We start from the raw sequence: 20,772 nt of genomic DNA, 5'->3' as shown, positions 1-20,772 counted from the left end.
TCTTAGTTTAAAGATTTTGTGGTGAGCAAATAACCAGTATCATAGCTATCATTCAGTCTCCTTTTGTTTAGTATTAAATTTGTACAGGTTTAAGAAAATGATAGGTACATTAGTTGTTTAAGCACATATACTAGTTTGTTAAAATATTGTTATGTACTATTTGCTGGGAAAGAAGAAGTGTGATGTCTTAGTACGGTTGATTGGTTGCTCGTGCTGGAACCTTACAAGAGGGTGATTCAAGAACGTGGGAAATGTGGGGGGTGGGGGGGGGGCAGTTGAAGCTGGACAAGCAGCAGGCTGGGGCGCAATGAATAAACCACTCTAGTTACCAATTTATATGGACTTGCCATGGTTTGTCCATAAACTACGATACCACAAGCCTCCTTCAGAATGAGCTGAACAAACGGAATCAATGGTAGCAGAGGAGAAACTTAGGCAAATATCTCCGACCACTGGGACCTCGATCTTATATCATTGGCACGGCAGGCAAACAAACATGAGTGGCATGGGAGATCTTGATGTTTCCCTTTGAGCAGGGTGGGCTGGGACACCTGATATGGACCTATACTTCCTTAGCATGAGGTGCATTTTGAACACTATTGGCTGAACCCCACACAGTTTTGGGTACCTGAGCAAGACCACTCTGCCCCGTGCCCATAGCAGACAGTTATGTAAGGCCACCCCAGCCTCCCCCCCCCCCCAGACAAGTTCAGAAGCAGATCGATATAGTGGAATGAGCTGCGGAGGAGGGCGTGACTTGATCATCTATTTGCCCCATCAGTTCTGATTGCGGGCCATTTCTTGCTCCCCGAGGCGACAGACACGAGGGCTCGAGCACGGCTTAGTCAGATGCAAATTACATCTTTTGGTGCAGTCTATCCGGAGGGCACCCTGGTCACTCCTGAGCTGGTATTTCAAGATTGTCACCTCCCTCTTAGACACTCTGACCTATTGTCAGCTCTGAAAGTCCCTGCGAGCCCTTCATGACCCTTTCCCGGCAGCGCCTCTGACATTTCCTGCTTTAGAAGCAATTCTCCCCAATCTGTTACGCCGCAGGTTGATCATGCGCCTTTACGAAGATATGCAGGTGACCGCGCCACTTCATACACCCTCAGCCCGACATACCTGGTCTGCTGGCCTGTATCTCTCTATTAGGGATGAACAATGGAAATACTGCTGCTCCCAGTCCAGGGTCCTTTCCCCAAATGGCAGGCTGTACTTAATACACTTCAAATACTTACACAGAATTTACTGCACATGGCGCAGATGCATAGGGTGAACTTGCCAGCTGACGCACATTGTGTTCACTGCAGGGCACAGAGCATTGACCTTTGGCACCCAGCATAGGACTGCCCAGATATCCAGAGATTCTGGACGGCAATATTTACTGATATCTCGCACATCATGGACCATTACCCTGAATATTTTCATCCTGTGTTGCATTGCTAGGTTATGTCAAGTAAACTTCCCAGAAGTGCGCAGACTGAAGGTAATGCTGCTGCTGCTGGCCAAGCGTAGGGTGGCGATCCATTGGGGTAGACGACCGGCACCTGGTAAGGCCAAGTGGCTCTAGGATGCTGCTTACTGCCAGGAGCAGCTTGATACATATTGGGACCTGATGCCAATCCGATCTCGCTCAAAGGACATATGGGCCCCTCTGATAACATTCCTCAGACTCCATGACCATATGGATGATGCTGCAGATGATGACCAGCATCTTGAATTAGTTGGGAATGACCATGCGCAGCCTTCCTCCCAAGGAGCCCCAATAATTCACCCTTCTAACAGAGTGGGATATCAATTAAGCCTGCAGTTCAGCTCGTCGCTATGATTCTGGACACCATTGCATATGTGGACTACTAACTCTGCTGAGTAGCAAGTTTGCTCTCTCCCTGGTGCATCCCATGTGCTTTGGACTTGTACACCCCTGACTTTTCTGCTCCTTGAATGCCCACTGTCTTGTTGTTATGGCTTGGTTGTTTATTGCAAATACCAAAAAATTAATTTAAAAAGAAAATATCCTTGATCACTTCATCCATCGAGCATTGCCCCTGGACTGTGGATTTGGGTACCTGGAGGAGAAGCTGGAGCATTCTGCATTTTATGTAGTGGAAAAGGGGTTCAACTATGGGTATTTACAAATGGTCAACTGTGGGTATTCCATCTCTGAAGTACAAGGGGATTAATCTCCATTTTTGCGTATGTTGATGTGTCCTACTTAGTAGATCTCTGAAAGAAGAACAAAAACACTGTCCAGTTCCACAAGATGTCCCACTAGCAGGGAGACTTGGCAGATGGCACAACGCCAAATTGTTTGAGTGAAGATTGACAGCTAAGCCGAGTGAATATCCTCATTTCTGGATGTAGAGCTGTGCTACATGGTGTCCTACTGTCTTCCCAGATGGTCAGACTTCCAGACAATCCTGTGAAAAATATTTTTATATATCGTCGGTTGCACTACTATCATATCCAGATGACTGATGTGCATTCATTACTGCTATGTCTGACAGCTCTGAAGGTGAGGTTGGCCCATGTCCCCAACCCCATAAGAGAGTAATCAGTGGTAATGGTGACCTGTGACTGATGGTCCGGAAATTACCTTCTCCGTAATAAATTGTTGTTGTTCCACAATTTTAGTTTGTGCTGAACTCTGGGCTACACCACTTCACCAACACTAGATTATCCCACCAGGTCAGTCAGTTGTGACCACTCCATGGCCAGAGACTCCTTTAGAGGATGCAAGCGCAGGGGAGCATTTGGAACTATTGCAATACAAGATGCCATTATCCCCAGTACTTGTATAATTGTTCTCACTGTCCTAGGACAAGGGGAAGCAGCCTCAAATTCCATACCTCTCCTAATGTTTAGCTAGCCTTTGCCTGTTTCTGCCCTTAGTATGGCTCACAAGATAGGTTGCATTTGCTAGGGACAGATGCAATTTCTTGGCTATAGAAGAAGTCCTCGAGATTGATGCACTGACACAATGTAAAGGTTGAGTGGCCTCAAGTAGAGTATAGGCCTCAGTATCCCATCCTTTGGGGGATTATGAAGAACAAATAAAATACCCCTTGTCTACTCTGGTCTGCTGGAACCATCTGTATTGGCCCCTTTTCAATCAATGCCTTAACATCCTGCTGCAGCAGACTTTGATGTTCCTGGCTGATTGTGTGATGAGTTAGAAAGTTTGGTGGTGTGGTATGAAACTGCAAGCAGTACACACGGGCAATGATGGATACAACCCAGAGGTTCTCTACCACCTGGCAAAGAAATAACTTATTCTTGCCCGTTAAAAGAAGACCGTTATCATGCACTGCCAGCCCGCCTGGGATGTAGGCACCATGCTGTGTATTAACACATTTGACGCCAATAAAGGTCTTTGAAACTAAAAACAAAAAGTATTCTTGCCTGGACAGGTGTTGTGTTATCAAGAGGATGAAGGGAGTCATTGCTGCGAAGCGTAGGACGCTTCACCGCAGACTCCTTTGTCACTGTTTTCCCGGAATCCTCTCCTCCGAGAAGGCTTGGAAACGTATCCTTCCTGAAAGGGCTCCAGATGCTGGAAAGCAAGGTGCTATGGTGCAGCTGCAGCTTTTGCTCTTCCTCTCGCCTGTTGGTGCTGAAAACCAGGACTGCTGGTTTGGGGTTGGCATGTCCCCGTACCCCTGGCTGTGTCAGTGTAGTCTAAAATTTCTTCTAGCATCGTGTTCAACTGTAGTCCATACAGGTTTACAATCAACTGAGACTTTTATCAGTGTTGTTGGACTTCAGAATGGAAGGCAGAGATTCTGTGGTAAGCATGTCTTTAGAATAAGACGCTGGTATTTGCTTCGCTGGACATAGAGCCAGTCACATTAAGTGCGCATGATATGTTGGTTGAGGAGATGATTTTCCTATCTTGAAGAAACTCCTTGCCTCTTTTCCAATATGCCTTTGGCAGGTGTTATCACCAGCTGCTCCATCCATCCATCCGGTCATATCTGGACAACAAGCCTACAGAACTCGCAAGGCACCACTGTGTAGCTACACTAACAGCTACCCTCTTGCCAACTGCATACAATGTTTCTACTCTTCTTGCCAGTGGTGGTGCATCATCTGTGCTCTAGGTAATCTCCCTCTTCCTAGCTGTATAAACAACAGGGAATAAGATGGTCCCTAGTGTAAAAGGGAACCTGTGGTGACCTACTGTACTGCTTCTGAACTCAGTGTAAAAGTATTTGTTTCCACTGGGTCCTTTAAGTTCTCAGCTGCACACTGCTATGCCTTTTAGCATTTGGAGGAACAAGACTGAGAATTCTATTCTAGAGGGAGTTTCCACAAAAAAGGACTTTCTTCTCCACATATGCAATTCAATATTGTGGTGGTCGGCCACAGTTTGGATGAACCAATTATTTGATGCAGTGTCTTCCCTTGGGTATGGTTTTACTGGATAGGTCTCCAAAGATGTGTCAGCCTGTGTGTCCATGCAATAGTCGAGCCATTTGTCATAGCCTTCAAGGGACAGGGTGTTAATAGGGGTCAGGAATGTCTAAGATGTGTTCAGTATTAGAATCAGTGAGCACCAAATGTGGTAGTAAAAGAGTGCGCTCGTGATCGAGGCGGTGGTGGTGGTGGATTAGGGTGCCTCGGTCTCTTTGGTATGTGAAATGCTCAAAGTTCCTCAAATACAGCCATCCTCGAAAGAGCTTTCTTTTCTTTGGATGTACGTGTCCCAACAGTGTCCGCTGTGAGGAACGTGCATTCCTTGTGGTCTCTTGGTAGACCGGTTACAAACTCCCTAGGTTATTGGACCACAGGAAATTGCTGTTGCATTTAGGGCCAAACTGGAAGGGCATGTTCTCTATGACCAAGCTCCCCCTCACCCCCCCTTACCGCCCACGTGTCATTCTCATATGACCGGGCTTAAAAATAACTGTGGCCCAGGTTAATTCCAAAATAGTCATCACACAGTGTCTTCTCAACTCAATTGGGACTATTCCATGGTCTGGAGACTTCTGTAACTTGACAGTCCTGGAGGTCCGAAAAGTATGTCCAAAAGGGATGGCAGAAAAAGATATATTCTATGGTGGAGCTTTGTCCTGGTGCATTGTGGGTTTTGAGGAGGGATCAGGAGTCACTTCGAAACCAAAAACCTTTACTTCGAAGAAAAACATCTTACAACATCCAACACCAGATGACAGGTGTGTGTAAAGCATGTGGTCTACGCACACATGCATAGAACATTTAATTTCTCTTGACATTCTTTGGGGCACTGTAGATGAAAGTCTTCTTCTTTGAACTTATTGCTGTTGAATAATCCACCGATCATATTCAGTTTCTAGAGCTGCAGTATCAGCATTATGAATAAGAACAGACTTGGTGGACTAGGAACAGTTTTTGCCCATTGGCGGTTTATTTTACAGTAGACGTTCAATGTACTTATTGCTGCTGAAACTAATTATAAATTGGTCTTATATGTTAATTGCAAGTGTGTTTATGTTTTTTTCTTTTTAAATAAACTATTTTCGCTGACTGCATTGTCTCCTGGGTGTCAAACAAATCTGGGCAAGCGATGATGAAAAGGAAGAAGGGTATTGGTGATGAAACTTCTTGCGGCTATAATGCTGACAAGTGAAAAGTACGACTGGGTATCTACAGTGTCATTTGCAGTGTTGCCGTCCTCTCCAGAACAAAGTTGCTACATGATGGAGGTACCCTGTGCTAACATGGCCTGTGGCATGCTGCTGAGAGGTTGCAAAGTATGTTGCAATTGCAGTAGATTGCAGGGGGGCAATCCAGGTTCCTCTCTTCCACACACATTGATGGTGAAGATTTCCAACTCTGATTCGAGTGGGTGCTGGGGGTTAACCCCTGTTTTTGGAATAAGAGGACAAGGATTTAAGAGAATCCAAGTAGAGCCTGGCGAGGTTCAAATGACTGCATCCTCGAAAAGCCATCGGCTTCACTCCCTTCACTTAACATATAGTAAACAGTCCCCTGACAAAGGGCTATGCCTGAAATGCATTTGGCAGAACATGTACATTCTATACAAATATTTGGATATTACTGCTGGAAGTAGTATTTCATGAACTAACAAAAAAAGTATATGAATTAAGAAGAATTGTTGAAGAATCACAATAAAAAAAAACTTGAAAATTCCTACGAGTGAACTTTATTGAAAATTGAAACAGAGAGCGATTTGGAGACGCTTCCCCAACGGGGGACAGTGCTAATTACCGCAATTTATCCTATCCTCACACTCAGGAGGATTCACCAAACAGCACCAAAGAAAGTATTAAATTCAGGTCGACCCACGTGATAGATAGAACATCCCAGAAGTGCGAAGGTCCTATCCCCATTTGGAAGAAAATTATCAAGTGACTTTATGCTCATGGGCTGAGAATAATGTCACTTGCAATTCAACGCCCCAAATGATTACAAGATTATACTAATAGGATAATCTCAGAAGGAAAGGAGTGTTTGCTCTGGCGACTCCTACAAAACAAAAACCAGAAAAGAGGACTTACTTGAGAAATATTTCTCATCTCTTAACAGAAACAGAAATTATGAGAGTGATGGAAGCTGTGTCGATAGGGCAGATAGAGGCTTCCTTGAGAGCTTGTATGGGACAGACCGTACTTTAACCGCTTCCTTTAAAAGGCCATATAGACAAGTGAACAGAATGGAATCCAGACTGTTAGTGACTGAGTCAAGACTGGAGACAAGGTTGCAAGGGAAACCGTAGTGGAGTTTACAAAGTAAAGTGTGGAGTCCAGAACTATTTTACTATAAGACTTTGTAACAAATTAAAAATAAACAAACAAAATGTACTATGATTTCTTGCAGTGTGCGGTGGCACTGATGGTGTTCTTAAAAAATAAAATTGAGATTAGACAACGGAATGTGAGCCCAAAGTCTTAGAATGATTAGATGGCAAAGATTGGATGAAGGGAGAGATATGAAGGGAGATGCTGAGGGCTTTTTCACAGGTCCCCCTATATGAGGGTCAGCACCTCATCCTTTTGAAAAGGGCATACCTCCAGCTCAGAAGATTAACAAGAGATTAATGAGGATATCAAGTCAAAAAACTTTTATTTCGGTATAATACCATAAAAAAGACAAAAACATATTACAATAAAATTAATAAAAGATGAACATTTACATGTAATTCAATCCATCAAGAATTAAAAACATGTTTTAGAGGTTAAGTGAGCATTTTAAGACACAATTAAATACATTATTAAAAAGGACAAGTAATATCAATGAGGATGTAAACACATAAAACAGCATCCCATCCTTAGACAAATCTCATAACTAAAAATGCTTTCGCTACAACGCTAAATTCACCTTAGTAAGAGCAAATTGTGGCCTGTCAATTTTTAGTTTTGTACACCTTGAATACCACATGGAAAGGAGAAATCTAGCCATCGCAAACACTATCATGGGGGTAGTATCGTATTTGAGGATTCTAAATACCTCCTGATAATCCCTGAGACCCCTAGACTTACAGAGTTGGATAATCCATTTTGCCCTTGCCTTGATGTGAAGAGGGCAAAAGAGCACAACATGCAACTCTGTCTCACAAGTATCAGCACACTCTGGACAAAAACTCGTTGGACAGAGCGCGCTAGACCACCTATGAGTTAAAGCCCTCAGAGGAAGAGAACCATGTCTGAACTGGATATATAATTTCTTAGCCAGTGGAGGTTGGATAACATCCAAAAAGTTTTCAAAGTGGGGACTGATCTTAATGTCCAAAAAGGTGTTAGTAAGCCTACCCAAGGAAGAATTTAATAATATTTCCATTCGATAATGCTGAAGAGCTGCGCTCAATGATTTCTTGGTCTGTAAAACACAGGACTCCTCTGGTGTCGTCCACAGGTCCCCCCTTACCTAAGGCATAGCAAAGGTTCTTAATATGCATTAGCCATGGGATTTTCCCCGTATTCCCTCTTGACAAGAGATCACTAAGATCCTGCCTATAGCTCACAAGCTCAGGTGTTGACCAGAGACGTCTCCAATACAGGAGTGGACGATTTGAGACAATCTCTTCAATAGGAACCAGACCTAAATCCCATCTCAGGGGTGGTTAGGGGGGTACTCCTGGGTAGTTTCAAAAGCCGCCTAATAAAGCTGTTCTCGGTTAAAATTAGAGAGACAATGCTACAATGGCCCCAAAGCTCTGCACCATATAGCGCACCCCGTCTTGCTTGGGATTTGTAGATTTCCATAGGGGAGCCCAAGGGTTTAGATGAAGTGTTATTAAAAACCTTCAAAATACCCCCCACGGATTGTGTCAACTTCAAATTGGCCTTCGCCAGATGAGACTCCCATTTCATTTTGTCATTAAGAGTTACCCCCAAATAATCAAATGTAGAAACTCGGTCTAGCACTATACCTTCCATCTGGGGATGAGGACAGTTGGCTGAACTAGAGCTGAAGACCATGAAATTAGTTTTGGAAAGGTTCAATTCCAGGTTCCTTAGTTTACAAAAGGAGCAGAATGCCTCTAGTGTACGCTGGATGCCCATAAAAGATTTTGACAATAAAAGCATGTCATCCGCGAACATTAGGGCAGGTATCTTTCGCCCCGCTAACCTTGGGGAATCCAGATTACTAGCACACAATAAATGATCTATAAGCCCATTGATGAAAAGAGAAAATAATGTTGGAGCCAAAACACACCCCTGCCTCACACCCTTTTCAACCGGGAATGGACCCGAAATTTCCCCACTTCTCCCGTATCTCACCCTTGCATACGTTACATCATGCATTCGCTTAAATAGATGACACAAATAGGGGGGGCGCCCATCTCCAATAGTAACGCCCAGCGCTTCTCCCTTTGGACCATGTCAAACGCGGACCGAAGGTCCACGAAAATGAGGTATAAATTGCCAGCTCCAATAGAAACCGTCTTCCAGTAGACCAACTGTAATCTGAACAGTTGGTCAGTAGTGGAAACTTTTGCTTGAAAGCCCGCTTGAAGGGAAGTTAGGATGTGATATTCCTCCATCCAACTCTGTAATCTTGTTAAAAGCATGCGGGCAAACAGTTTCTGTAAAACATCAATCAAGCTTATAGGGCGATAGTTAGCCAGGTCCAAGGGGGAAGATTTTTTGTGGATAGGTATAATTTCAGCTCCTAACCAAGTTTGGGGAATCTCGAGGCCCTGCAAAATAGCAATAAAATTGACCCAGATGTAAGGAGCCCAAATTTTTTGTTCACTTCGATATAAATCACCTAGGATCCTATCAAGGCCCGGAGCTTTCCCTAATGATAAGCTACTGAGAGCCAGCTCGATTTCCAAAAGGGTGCAGGTTCGGCTCTCCGAGTCCACATATTCCGAGTAAGCCATAGCAATAGCGTTTGTTTGGGTTACTAAGTCTATTCCACAATCGGAATTACTAAGCAAATAGAGGGGCTTAAAGTGCTCTAGCCACACCTCTTCGCTAAAATTGGGAATGATTGCGGATGGACTTTCTGCCGAACCAGCTCGAACAAGATTCCAGAATACCCTGAAATCCCGGGCTTCTAGGGCTAGCTTAATACTTGACCACCTCGAGTCCTCCCACTCGGATTTTGCCTCCATCAGGTTTTTATAATTATCCCTCGCAGATCTGATACTTGACTGGGTGCCCAACTTTACTTACCTAATCAAAGCACTCTTAGCCAACCTACAGCTTTTATTATACCAGTGATTGTTCTTAGTTGTCCTTGGCCTCTGTGTGGTGGTACTGTAAAAATAGCCGGCCATGGAACTAAGGAGTTTATTGTGAATAGACTGCAGGCCCAGGAGATAATGCTGGGAGGAATCTCCATTAAGACTCAAAAGGTGGGAGACCTCTGCTAGAGAACAGGCAACATGGCGGTCTAATTCCGCTAGCTTAGCCTCTTCTGTCGCAATTTTTGGCCACCTAATGCGTCTGCCACCTGCCGCTAGAACCAAATTCACACTGCTAGTAGTTACTAAACCCCTAAAAACACTACGACCCCCGATATTATTTGCTAGTTCTAGTGTCAGTAAATTATGATCACTGTCAACCCTAGGGATGACAGAGAAGGCTCCCAGATAGCCCCAGAATTCCACATTTACCAGAATATAATCAATTGTTGAACAATTCACAGGTCTATTAAAAGTATGTGAACCCGGGACATCAGGAAGAAGTCTGCCATTACAGGTCCTAAGAGAATGTAAAATAGTTAACTTATTAATCTCAAGGGCCAAAGGCAATAAACGTTTTTCCGGGTACATAATACAGTCTGGGATTTTACAGTTTTCATCCTCATCCGAGGTCACTGAAGGGATCCCAAGAAGGGGTTCAAAATGACAATTAAGATCAGCACCTATAATTTTGTGGGACGTTAGGGGAAGAGAGTGTAGAAGAACGTCTAAGGCACCCTAAATCGATAAGCCCAACTGGAGGGGATAGGGACGCAAGTAGACATTAAGTACTACCAACGAGAAGCCAGCAGAAAAGGCAGAAAAGTTAAGCACTAAACATAAGATATCTGGGCACTGAGTGTCTATGGTATTAACTGAACACCCAAGATGAGAGGCAACCCAGATGGCCAACCCCCCCGAAGGTCTTCCCCTAACTCCTTGAACCGCTGGTGCATGGAAGGACGCATAACCTACCCTCACTGGGATGGACCGAAGCCAAGTTTCCTGAAACAAACATATATCATAGCTGTCCATAAGCTCTCCCCACTCTGGATTGGGGAGTTTAGACCCCAGTCCAGCCACATTCCAAGACCCTACTAAGGATCTACGTGTCGCTGCTTGAGAAGGGCAGTCCTCAGAAAATTCACAGGCAACAGAGAAGGGAGATGCTATTAAGTCTAGAGTACCGGACTATTATCCCTCATACTGGGCTGTTACTTTGGGGGATAAAGGAATAACTGTTGCTCCTAACCTAGTTCCATTTACCAAATTGTGAAGACCCACCTCCGTACTACAGCCATCCATTGCCTGACCCCCTTTCATATTCATGGCCCTTCCTTCAACTTGCCTCAATGGTGGTGGTCAATCCACAGAACTAAGTGCATTAAATGAATTAGCGACCAGAATATTATAATCGTATTCCTGGCTATCTTGATGGAAATAGGATAGTTCTGAGGGCCTTGGAATACGAGGATGCATATAAAAGTACCCCAATAATCTACTCGTTCCCAAGATTGCAGGGCTTCTGATCGCCCCGGGGGAGGAGGTTACATCGGCGGTCGAAAGGCTGGAGAACGGGGTTACTTTAGCCCTGGACGAACTTGCACCGGCCATCTTGTGCTATTCGGCCAGAAGAACTCCATCTGCCCCTTGGTTCTCGGAACCACTCAGATTACTTAGGCAGGGATTACGGCGACAGGAGCGTCGTTGGCGGTCCAGTGGGTATGTGTGTGAGAGGGACAGACATAAAACTATGTTGAGGCTATATAAGAAGGAGGTAATAAAAACCAAACAAGAATATTTTACCTCTCTTACTGCCTCACTTTCCTCACCTAAAGATCTTTTTAAAATCGTGGACACGCTTACCTCACTAAAGATGCCAGACCCGGTGGTGAGCTCACAACAGCTGTGTAATGATATTGCACAATTCTTCAACACCAAGATTGTGGATATTTATTCAGCTCTGGAGCTACAAAGGGTGACTCTATCTATCCCCTTAGACTGTGTTCCGCCATCTTTATCTGAGGAGGTGCCCTCTGGAAGTTTGTCTAGTTTTCCCTCTCTTTCCCTACTGGATCTCGATGGCCTCTTGACCAAGGTTAGGTCGGGTTCCCCATTAGACCCCTGCCCCCTTAAACTCCTCGAACAGTGTAAAGACTGTCTTCTTCCACCATTATTGGGTGTGATGAATGGGGCAATTAAGGAAGGGACCTTCCCCCTTCAGTGGAAGAAAGCGGTGGTCAAGCCTCTTTTAAAAAAAACCTCTCTTGACCCGGGTGTGCTTAAGAACTTCCGCCCTATCTCGTTGCTTCCAGCTCCTGCCAAGATGCTGGAAATCCATCTAAATAAGCATCTTGTTGATTTTCTGGAAGCCCATGATAAGCTGGACCACTCGCAGCACGGCTTCAGGAGAGAACACAGTACCGAGTCTGCCCTTACTATCGTGCTCGACACCATTCGCATTAGGGTTGATAAGGGACTGACTACTCTCCTCATCCTCTTGGATCTCTCGGCTGCTTTTGATACCCTGTCTCCCTCAGTATTAACATCAAGGCTGAGGGAGATCGGGGTCAAGGGCACAGCACTTAGTCTGCTGACATCCTTTCTTAATCAGAGGGAACAGAGGGTAAAGCTGGGGGATTTTCTGTCTCCATCCCTTCCTGTGCTTTGTGGGGTCCCTCAGGGGTCGGCTTTAAGTCCGACCCTTTTTAACATCTATGTTACCCCACTGGCCAGGCTTATTAGATCTTTTGGGATGGAGGTTATCTCCTATGCTGACGACACACAGATTCTGCTGTCTTTTACCCAACCCACTATCCTGGCTGCCTCCAATTTTAAAAACTGTTTGAAGGCAGTCGCTCAATGGATGGTGGGTAATTCATTGAAATTCAATGGGGATAAGACAGAGTTTCTGGTGTTCGGGGGAAAGGAGGATTTCTGGTCAGCTGATTGGTGGCCGCCCTCCATGGGGGTGTGCCCTACACCGTCGACCCTGGCCAAAAATCTGGGCGTTTTGATCGATCCCCTTTTGAGGATGGATCAACAGGTAAGCAGGACCATCTCCACCTGCTGGGGACTGATAAACATCTTACGGAGGATCAGGCACTATCTGTCTTTCCAGGCCAGGAAACAAACTGTCCTGGCATTGATTGGGTCCAGACTTGATTATTGCAATGCTCTTTATTTGGGCATCAATAAGGGCTTGGTGTCCCGTCTACAGATGGTGCAGAATGCTGCCGCTAGACTGGTCCTGGACCTGCCTAAACGGGCCAAGACTCATCAGGCAAGAAGGACCTTGCATTGGCTCCCTATTGAGTCCAGGATATCCTTTAAGTCCCTGACTTTGATTTATAGAGCCTTGGCAACCAATCGGTCCGGGGGTATGAAGGATTTGCTGGTCCCCTACATGCCCCCCAGAACTCTCCGGTCTTCAAATAAACTTCTGCTTTCAGTGCCCAGGATATGTAAGGCTAGGTGGGGAGGTAGAGCTTTTTCAACTCTTGCTCCCAGGCAGTGGAATTCCCTGCCTTTGGAGATAAGATCTCTTCCATCGGCTCTGGCTTTTAGGAAGGCCCTTAAGACCTGGCTTTTTGCCAAGGCCTACGCTTAGATACGATCTGCCTCTTTTTCGAACTGTTTTGTTTAGGCGCCTTGATGCCTTCGGGCTAAGTAGCGCGATTACAAGTTTCCATTCATTCATTCATTCAAGTGACGGGTGTTAATAGAGCCTACTTTAGTCGACCCTCCATGATCCAGTATATGGCCAACTACTCTCGGGTCCCTGAAATTAATTATAACACAATCCCCACAAATATCTTTGGGTCTAGTCCCCAACCAGCAAACTCTCCGCACAAACAAAATCTCCCCCAAACCTACTCCATTCAGAGGTCTATGATTACTTGGCCAATAAATAACTTTATTTTTTAATTCATAGTAGGATTCCCCCCTATCACTAGGCAATGGAGGTACTCCCGTAAGCACCACCACGTATGATGAAGCTTCGGGGGGTAACTGCGGGTAGGAAGGAGATTTGACCAAACCCTTTTTACCAAAATTCACAAGCAGGTTAACTTGAGGCCTACCCTCCCCCAGACTCCGTAGGGATATCCTTAACACGGTCCTGACGTCCTACAAGAGGAATTTCCTAAGGAAAGCATATCTATCAAGTGATGAAAAAAAGGACAGATATCAAAGCCACAGAGTCTTGTTACTACTCTGATGTGCATAATACATTGCAGAGTTGTATAAACCACAGAAACAGAGGAGATCTTCATCGACTTGGGAGCACAGACAAGTATATTCTATCCAGTGCATCCCCAAACAGGGGTAGAAGTTGAAACTTCAAGGTTTGTTCAAATGGGGGTGGCTGAGAACTTTCTGGAGGTGTTACAGTACAGAGTAAAGTGAATGCTCCCAAATCGCTTTTCACCCCCTCACAGCGCACCCCCTTCCTCCAGATGGACTGTGTATGTCCCCTTCTCTTTTGGTTGTCCTCATCTGTGCCAAGGACATTCCCCCAACCCCCACCCTCCATTTACCGGGTCTCGGAATGAAATTAAAATATTAAATTATATTTATGAAACTGTATTTCAAATGAAGATTAACTCTTTTGCTCTCTTCAGTGCCGTTTACTACACTTTTAAGCCTCCTAGCAGTCAAATAGTAATCGTGGTTTATATGGGCCCTCAGGTGAGCGAGGAGTGATAGACTTTCCATTGTTACAGCAGGCCTTTTGATGCAGACCATGTTTTTGAGTTTAAATGCTAATAAAAAGGTGTAAACCTAAAACCTGATCAACCACAATGAGCAGCTAGTACCTAGGGGGCTCCATGCTCCTGATGGGAAAATCTGGGCACTCCGTGGCGGACGTCAGAAGGCCAATTTCAGACAAGGGTCCACGGTGAATAAACATCATACCCGGAGAAATGGGCTTTCCACTCAGATACTAATCAGTCAGAATGCACATACATTTACATAAACATTTAGTGACATGCAATCCTCTTTGCAAAGAGGAAGGACTAAGCCACGCCTGCGAGGCACACATCTGTGAAAATAGCCACGGCAAGCATACTGGGGTACCAGATGTTCCACAGTTACAGATGCACAACTTAGGCTCCGTTTCCCAAATAATTAGGAAAGTTAAAAACATGGCTGCAAGCCATCATGTTGTGTGGAAGGCAGAATGCAGCACAAGGAATCGGGGTGGCCTCAGAATGGTAGTCTCAGTCCATATAATCCCAAATACGGGCTTCTAATGTGAGTCAATGGTTTCTACTGTTGAGCTGTCAGTGATCTATACACAATGAACTTCGCCCCTCTCACACTCCATTAAGATAAGCAATAACTCAGTACTATTACAACATAATAAAATGACAGACGCAGCAAGTTGTAAGACCCGTTTCGGACAAGAAAGGGAGGGCCTCAAGCTCCCAAATAATGTCCAGTACATACCTTTCCTGTCAGCGTGGATAGATCATCACCGCCGATTACTTTTATGTCTCCAGTTGACTGATCATTCTAAAATGCAAAAAGGATGTCGTTAGTGAAGCAGTTCAAACAAATGCAATCAATAAGATCACCAACAAAATCAATAAAGGGCCCGAAAAGGCCGCGCATACCATGTGATCAAGTGCTGCAATTATACTACCCACAGTACAGAAAACGAATTGCTTAACTTGCTAATAACACTAAAGGCAGATACACACATTTAGGTCCATATACATGTGCTGCTTGACCAATATCAATATAGCACATTCACTACCAAAAAGCTAGCAATACCAATAAAAGAAAAAAACAAAAAAGATGTTATGCTTGAGGAAATAAATCTCAACCCAATATCCTTGCTACAGTGGCCCAACATAAAATGACGCCACCCTGCCCGAGTCCCCCACATCGCAAAGATATTCATTGGACTTGGGCCGAACGGGACCCCCTGAAGGTGTGGGGTCCCACCTGCACCGCAGGGCCTGCAGGAGCCTGCGTTATGCCCCTGCCTTGCTTTTAAGGAGGTTGGAATTATTACATATATATTTATATTCTAATCACAAATCTTCCTTCTACTTTCATTATTGCAGGTTCCATATGTTCTGCTTCCACTGCGCCATGTTTCATTTTGAATTTCCATTCCTGCAATTGAGGTGGTTCTTGTAAGGCACTGGCTGCTATAGAGTATGGGCTTGCACTTTAGGAGAAGGTTTGAGGGTCACATAACTCTACCAGTCATCAATGCAAATGTACCTGCTGGCACTATCGATTGCAGAATAATCCTCCCACTTTAAAGGCCAAAAGGAATGTACTGTAAAGCGCCGACTGTATGCTTACTCTTGTGGAAATGGACATAAATAGTGGAACTTGACACAAATACATGAAGTTGGTAGCAGGATGAGGGACGCGCATCTTTGACACCAATATTTGCATATATTTCTAGTACTCGTCAACACATTGGGAATGGAGGGATCTGAGTAAAGCCTTGGTGGAAGCTGAAGATAGGTTGTCCTCCCTCTCCCTAGTTGATGCTCCTTTGGAGCAAGCACTAATTGAAGTTGTTAGAGCAAAAGCAAGAGCAGAAGAGAGCATAGCTATTAAGGTGGCTGCTACATATTTAGTAAAAAGGGAACAATCATATGAGCTTGGGGAGCGGGTGGGCCACATTCTAGCAGTGCGTGCTAGGCAAAAATCGGCTCTGGGCGAAGTCAAGGGGGTTGTGGATGGTTATGGGCAACTACACACGGACTCGGAGGGAATTCGTGAGGTCTTTAGACAATTTTATGTTGCATTATATGATGAGGAACACCCAAAAGACCCTTCAGAAATATACTCTTATCTTGCTGACATTCCTGCTCCATCTCGAACACAAGAAAGCATAGAAGCTCTAGAGGCTCCCCTGGGGGCAGAGGAAATATCTGCTGCTCCAACAAATTTAGTGTCCGGGAAAGCAGCTGGGCCAGATCAAATCCCGACGGAGTTTTATAAAGCCTTTCGGGACGAGATTCTCCCGGATTTATGCATTACTCTACAACAGGCTCAGGTAGGGGTATCTGTTCCTATTAGCTGGGCGGGGGCAGATATTGTAGTAATTTTTAAAAAAAGGTAAGCCAACCATAGAACCAGGATCTTACAGGCCGATCACATTGATGAATGCGGATGCTAAAATATACTCAAAAAGTTTGGCCACCAGGTTATCAAAGGTTATAGATACTTTGGCTAGTGTTACTCAACACGGATTTATACCAGGAAGAGGTACAACACAGCATATCCGCAGAGCTATTACCTTATTTGACGCTGCAGAGGTGACAGGAGACCCGATGGCAGTTATGCTACTGGATGCTGAAAAAGCATTTGATCGGGTCTCCAGGGAGTATCTCTGGTTAACACTGAGATGGACAGGGTGTAGCGAGGGATTTATAAAAGCTATTCAGGCCTTATACTTAGCTCCATCAGCTCGAATTCGGGTGAATGCGGGCTATACAAGATCCTTACAGATTAAACGGGGTACAAGACAGGGCTGCCCATGTTCGCCACTTGTTTGCGTTGTATATAGACCCCTTCTTACGCAAATTAGAGGCGAACAACAGGATCCCTCCTATAAAAACTAAGGGTGCAGACTGTAAAATTCTGGCTTACGCCGATGATGTGGCAATTTTCACACCGGCACCCACTGAGGCTATAAGGGAAGTGGAGAGAGAAGCCCTATGTTTTGGACAGATATCAGGTTATGCCCTGAATGGGCCTAAGACGCAGATAATTAAAAATGACAGAGCAGATTGTCTGGATTCTAGAGTAGTGGAGTCCGGAGTTTATTTAGGGGTTAGTATTTCGGCAGACCTGAATAAGGTAGTGGAAAGGAATATAGAACCAATAATAAAGAAAGTAAAAAAGGACATGGACAGATTGCATAATCTCCATCTCTCTATAGTAGGACGTACAAATATAGTCAAAATTATTTTTTTGCCAAAATTTCTTTATCTTTTCAGATCAATTCCACTTATGTTTGAAGTAAAATGGTTCAATATAATAGGTCAGATCCTAAATAGGTTCCTATGGGCAAAAGGTAAGACAAGAAGGGCTTTACGGTACATGGTGCTCCCCAGAGAGAGGGGAGGATGGGCTGTCCCTGACCTAAAAATGTATTATTGGGCAGCAGCCTTGCAGTATATGTCCGGACTTTTAGGTGGTGGCGGCACGGAGGCAGATGACGCCTTTGGCTCTGTATCCATCTACTCGATACTTCTAGGAGAAGAGGCGGAGAATGCATTTTTGAAATATACTGATCCTAGTTACTACAAGAGAACAAAATTTAAAACACTGATAGCTGCTCATAAGATAGGGATATCTTTCAAGAAAAGATATGGTTTAGGCAGATTCAATGCATATACTCAATTACATAAGAACTATACGCTTCCACAGGACATCTTCTCAGATTCAGTTTTCATAGAATGGGGGCGTCGAGGCATTACGAAGGTTGGGGACCTAATGGACCTAAATGGAATACGCCAGTTCTCTGATATACAAACGGCTTATGGGGTGGACACTAGAAGTTTTTATAAATACTTACAAGTTAGGAGCTTTCTAAAAACTAAGAAGGGTGGTGCCGCTGGGTTTGGGAATAATGTAATTTTGGAAATTATCCGGGGCAGGGGGAGTTGTACGATCAAAAGAATCTATGCTGAATTGATGACGAATAAAGAAGACGATCTTCTCAAATATCAAAATAAGTGGGCAGAAAAACTCGGAGTGGGCCAGGAGTGCTTCTTAATGTCACTTGAATTAGCACAGAAAGTACTATGCTCAGCGACACTTCAGCATTACAAAACGATCTACTCATTATATTTCACACCAGCTAGGATAGCACAGTGGGGAGGGACAACAGGAATTACTTGTCCCAGGTGTGATAGCTCCGAGGCAGACATAATACATGTCTTTGCTACCTTTCCACATCTTTCCCTGCTACATAAGCCCGTAGAAGCATTCTTAGAGAGATTATTGGGTAGTAAGATTAATCTTACCCCATTGACAATACTGCTGGGGATAGATATCGATGGCGTAGGGGATTCAACATCTTTCTTGTTTGTAGCTATGGCTGTTCTGCGAATCTGCATCGCCTCGGCCTGGCTGGAACGATACCCACCTACGTTCTATCAATGGTTGGCTAGACTACTTTCAGTTTATAATCTGGAGAAAGAGATATACGCTAGGAAGGGTAAAAGGGGAAGAAAGCTGGGACTACAAATCTGGGATCCTATTATTAGGTGGAAGGAAAATTAGAAATTGATGGTATAATATTATTTGAACTCTTGTTTAGCTGTGTCTGATTTCCTCTCTTCTCATATTTTCAATGATGTTAATGCAAAAAATTTGCTTAGAATAATTGTTTGTCTAGCCCAAATTATTATAGAACTGTTTTAGTTTGTCAAATTGAACTTATGTAGTACTCTGCTCTATGTATTTTATGGTGACTATGCCCTGTATAAAAGGGGGAAAAAAGGCAATAAAAAAATATTTAAAAAAAAAAAAGGGAATGGAGGGATCCAAGAGGATGTAGTCTATACAGCTACAGTACAATCCTCTTCAAAAGGTGGAAGCAAGAGTTTTATATGAAGATGAGCGCCCATTACAGGCTCGGAGGCCACATGTTAAAATAACTTGAAGAGCAACCTTAGAGAGATTTCTTCTCACGAGTAAAGTTCGGGGATCCCCCTTTTTAGGTCTCGGCTAGCGAAGGCTGCGCTTGCGCAGTCTCGCTCGCGAGATTTACTGACTTGGAGAAGAGGGGCTGGAACCCGCCCCTCTTCTCCCCTCTTCTCCATTGGCTGGCCTCTTGAATGCTGACCAGCCATTGGAGAAGAGGTTTGTCTCTCCGAACAGGCCCGTCCTTTTCGGATTCGGGGGCGTGTTTTTTGCAACTTTTCGAATTTTCGCAGCCCGGACCTTTTTTCGCTGGTGGGCGTGTTTTTTGGGGGGGGGTGGGGGGAATCCGAAGCTTCGGCCATTTCGTGCGCGGCGGGACTGGGAACGGAGCATTTTTTTATCCTCGGCAGACAGGAGTCTGCAAAGGTACAGAGCGGTGGCTGTATTCCCCCTCCCTCACTGTAAAGTGTGTACGTTGTTGATGTCCATTTCTTTGCTGTGACGCAGTCACTCACTTTAACTATGTGAACGTGATTTTGGTCACCCCTTACACGGCAATGCAGTGAATACAATTTGGCGCACGCCTGCCTGGTTAAGGGTTGCCTTAATCACGTCGCTTGCGCAGCACGGCTCCGGCTGATGCAACCCACACTAAAGAGGGAGGGGCGGACACATAAACCAGGGCTTTGTGAGTTATATTAGAATAGCGTGAACGCGCTCTTGAAATAGAGAGAAGAACCAACTGTATTCACAGAAAAAGAGAAGGATCGTTATCTGCGGGAGCAGCAGGGAGGTAGGTCGGTCCTCTTTACAGAACATGCAGCCCCGCTACCGGAGGCCGAAATCAGACCCGCTTGCCTCAGTTGGAAGCATTCGTTAGAAAGCAGAGCGCCGGCACCTAGTGACAGGAGCCAGTTCCGCCCACAAAACTCCTTGACCCTTCCCGACAGCCTACTTCCGCTGCGACGCCATCTTCCTCATCGTATAGGCCCAGCAGTTGTCGGACACGGAAGGGGGCTGCCGTATGTCCGAGAGCCTGGGAAGCCGCCCGCCACGCTATGAGGAGGGGCCATCTAAGTCCCTTACAATACTGAAACCCGGCTTCGACGCGGCCGTTTAAGCAACCTACCAATCAACAAGGAACGGAGCTGCCCTACACCCTTGTCCTTTGAGTATGCTGACCTCCGGATTACTGCTGCGAGGATTTGGGTTCGCGCCTTTCTAACAGTGTTTTGACTCCCCTGCTGCTGGTGACAGTTGGTCTCACGACCACTACGGAACTTAAGGATAAGTCGCCACGAGCCCCTAAATTGACCAATCGGAAGCAGCGCCCCTCGGAGGTGCCTCCCGTTCATTTTCCTGAGAAAGGCCTATGGTTACGCAGAGGGCGCATTGAGGTCGCCTGAGCATGGAGGGCACCCGTTTAAGCGCCTTGTTCGTCCTCGCACCCGAGACTCCCCAGTGCCCGGCAGGGACACAGCAAAATGCCGAAGTTCCAGGCTATCGGG

General features: G+C 45.1%; 1 protein-coding gene across 2 annotated transcripts in view; it reads right to left on the bottom strand.

The window, feature by feature from the left end:
• Nucleotides 1–20,772, bottom strand: part of HPRT1 (hypoxanthine phosphoribosyltransferase 1) — a 796,282-nt gene that overhangs the window by 425,134 nt on the left and 350,376 nt on the right. For both annotated transcript variants that reach the window (XM_085607912.1, XM_085607911.1), the window contains exon 4: nt 15,089–15,154. In XM_085607912.1, coding sequence (XP_085464038.1) covers nt 15,089–15,154 — 66 coding nt within the window. The remainder of the gene's footprint in view (nt 1–15,088; nt 15,155–20,772) is intronic.

Source organism: Triturus cristatus, chromosome 5_2 (assembly GCF_964204655.1).
Source record: "Triturus cristatus chromosome 5_2, aTriCri1.1, whole genome shotgun sequence".
Taxonomy (NCBI): Eukaryota; Metazoa; Chordata; class Amphibia; order Caudata; family Salamandridae; genus Triturus; species Triturus cristatus.
The sequence above is the reverse complement of the archived record's forward strand: the minus strand, read 5'-3'. Positions and strand labels throughout refer to the sequence as shown.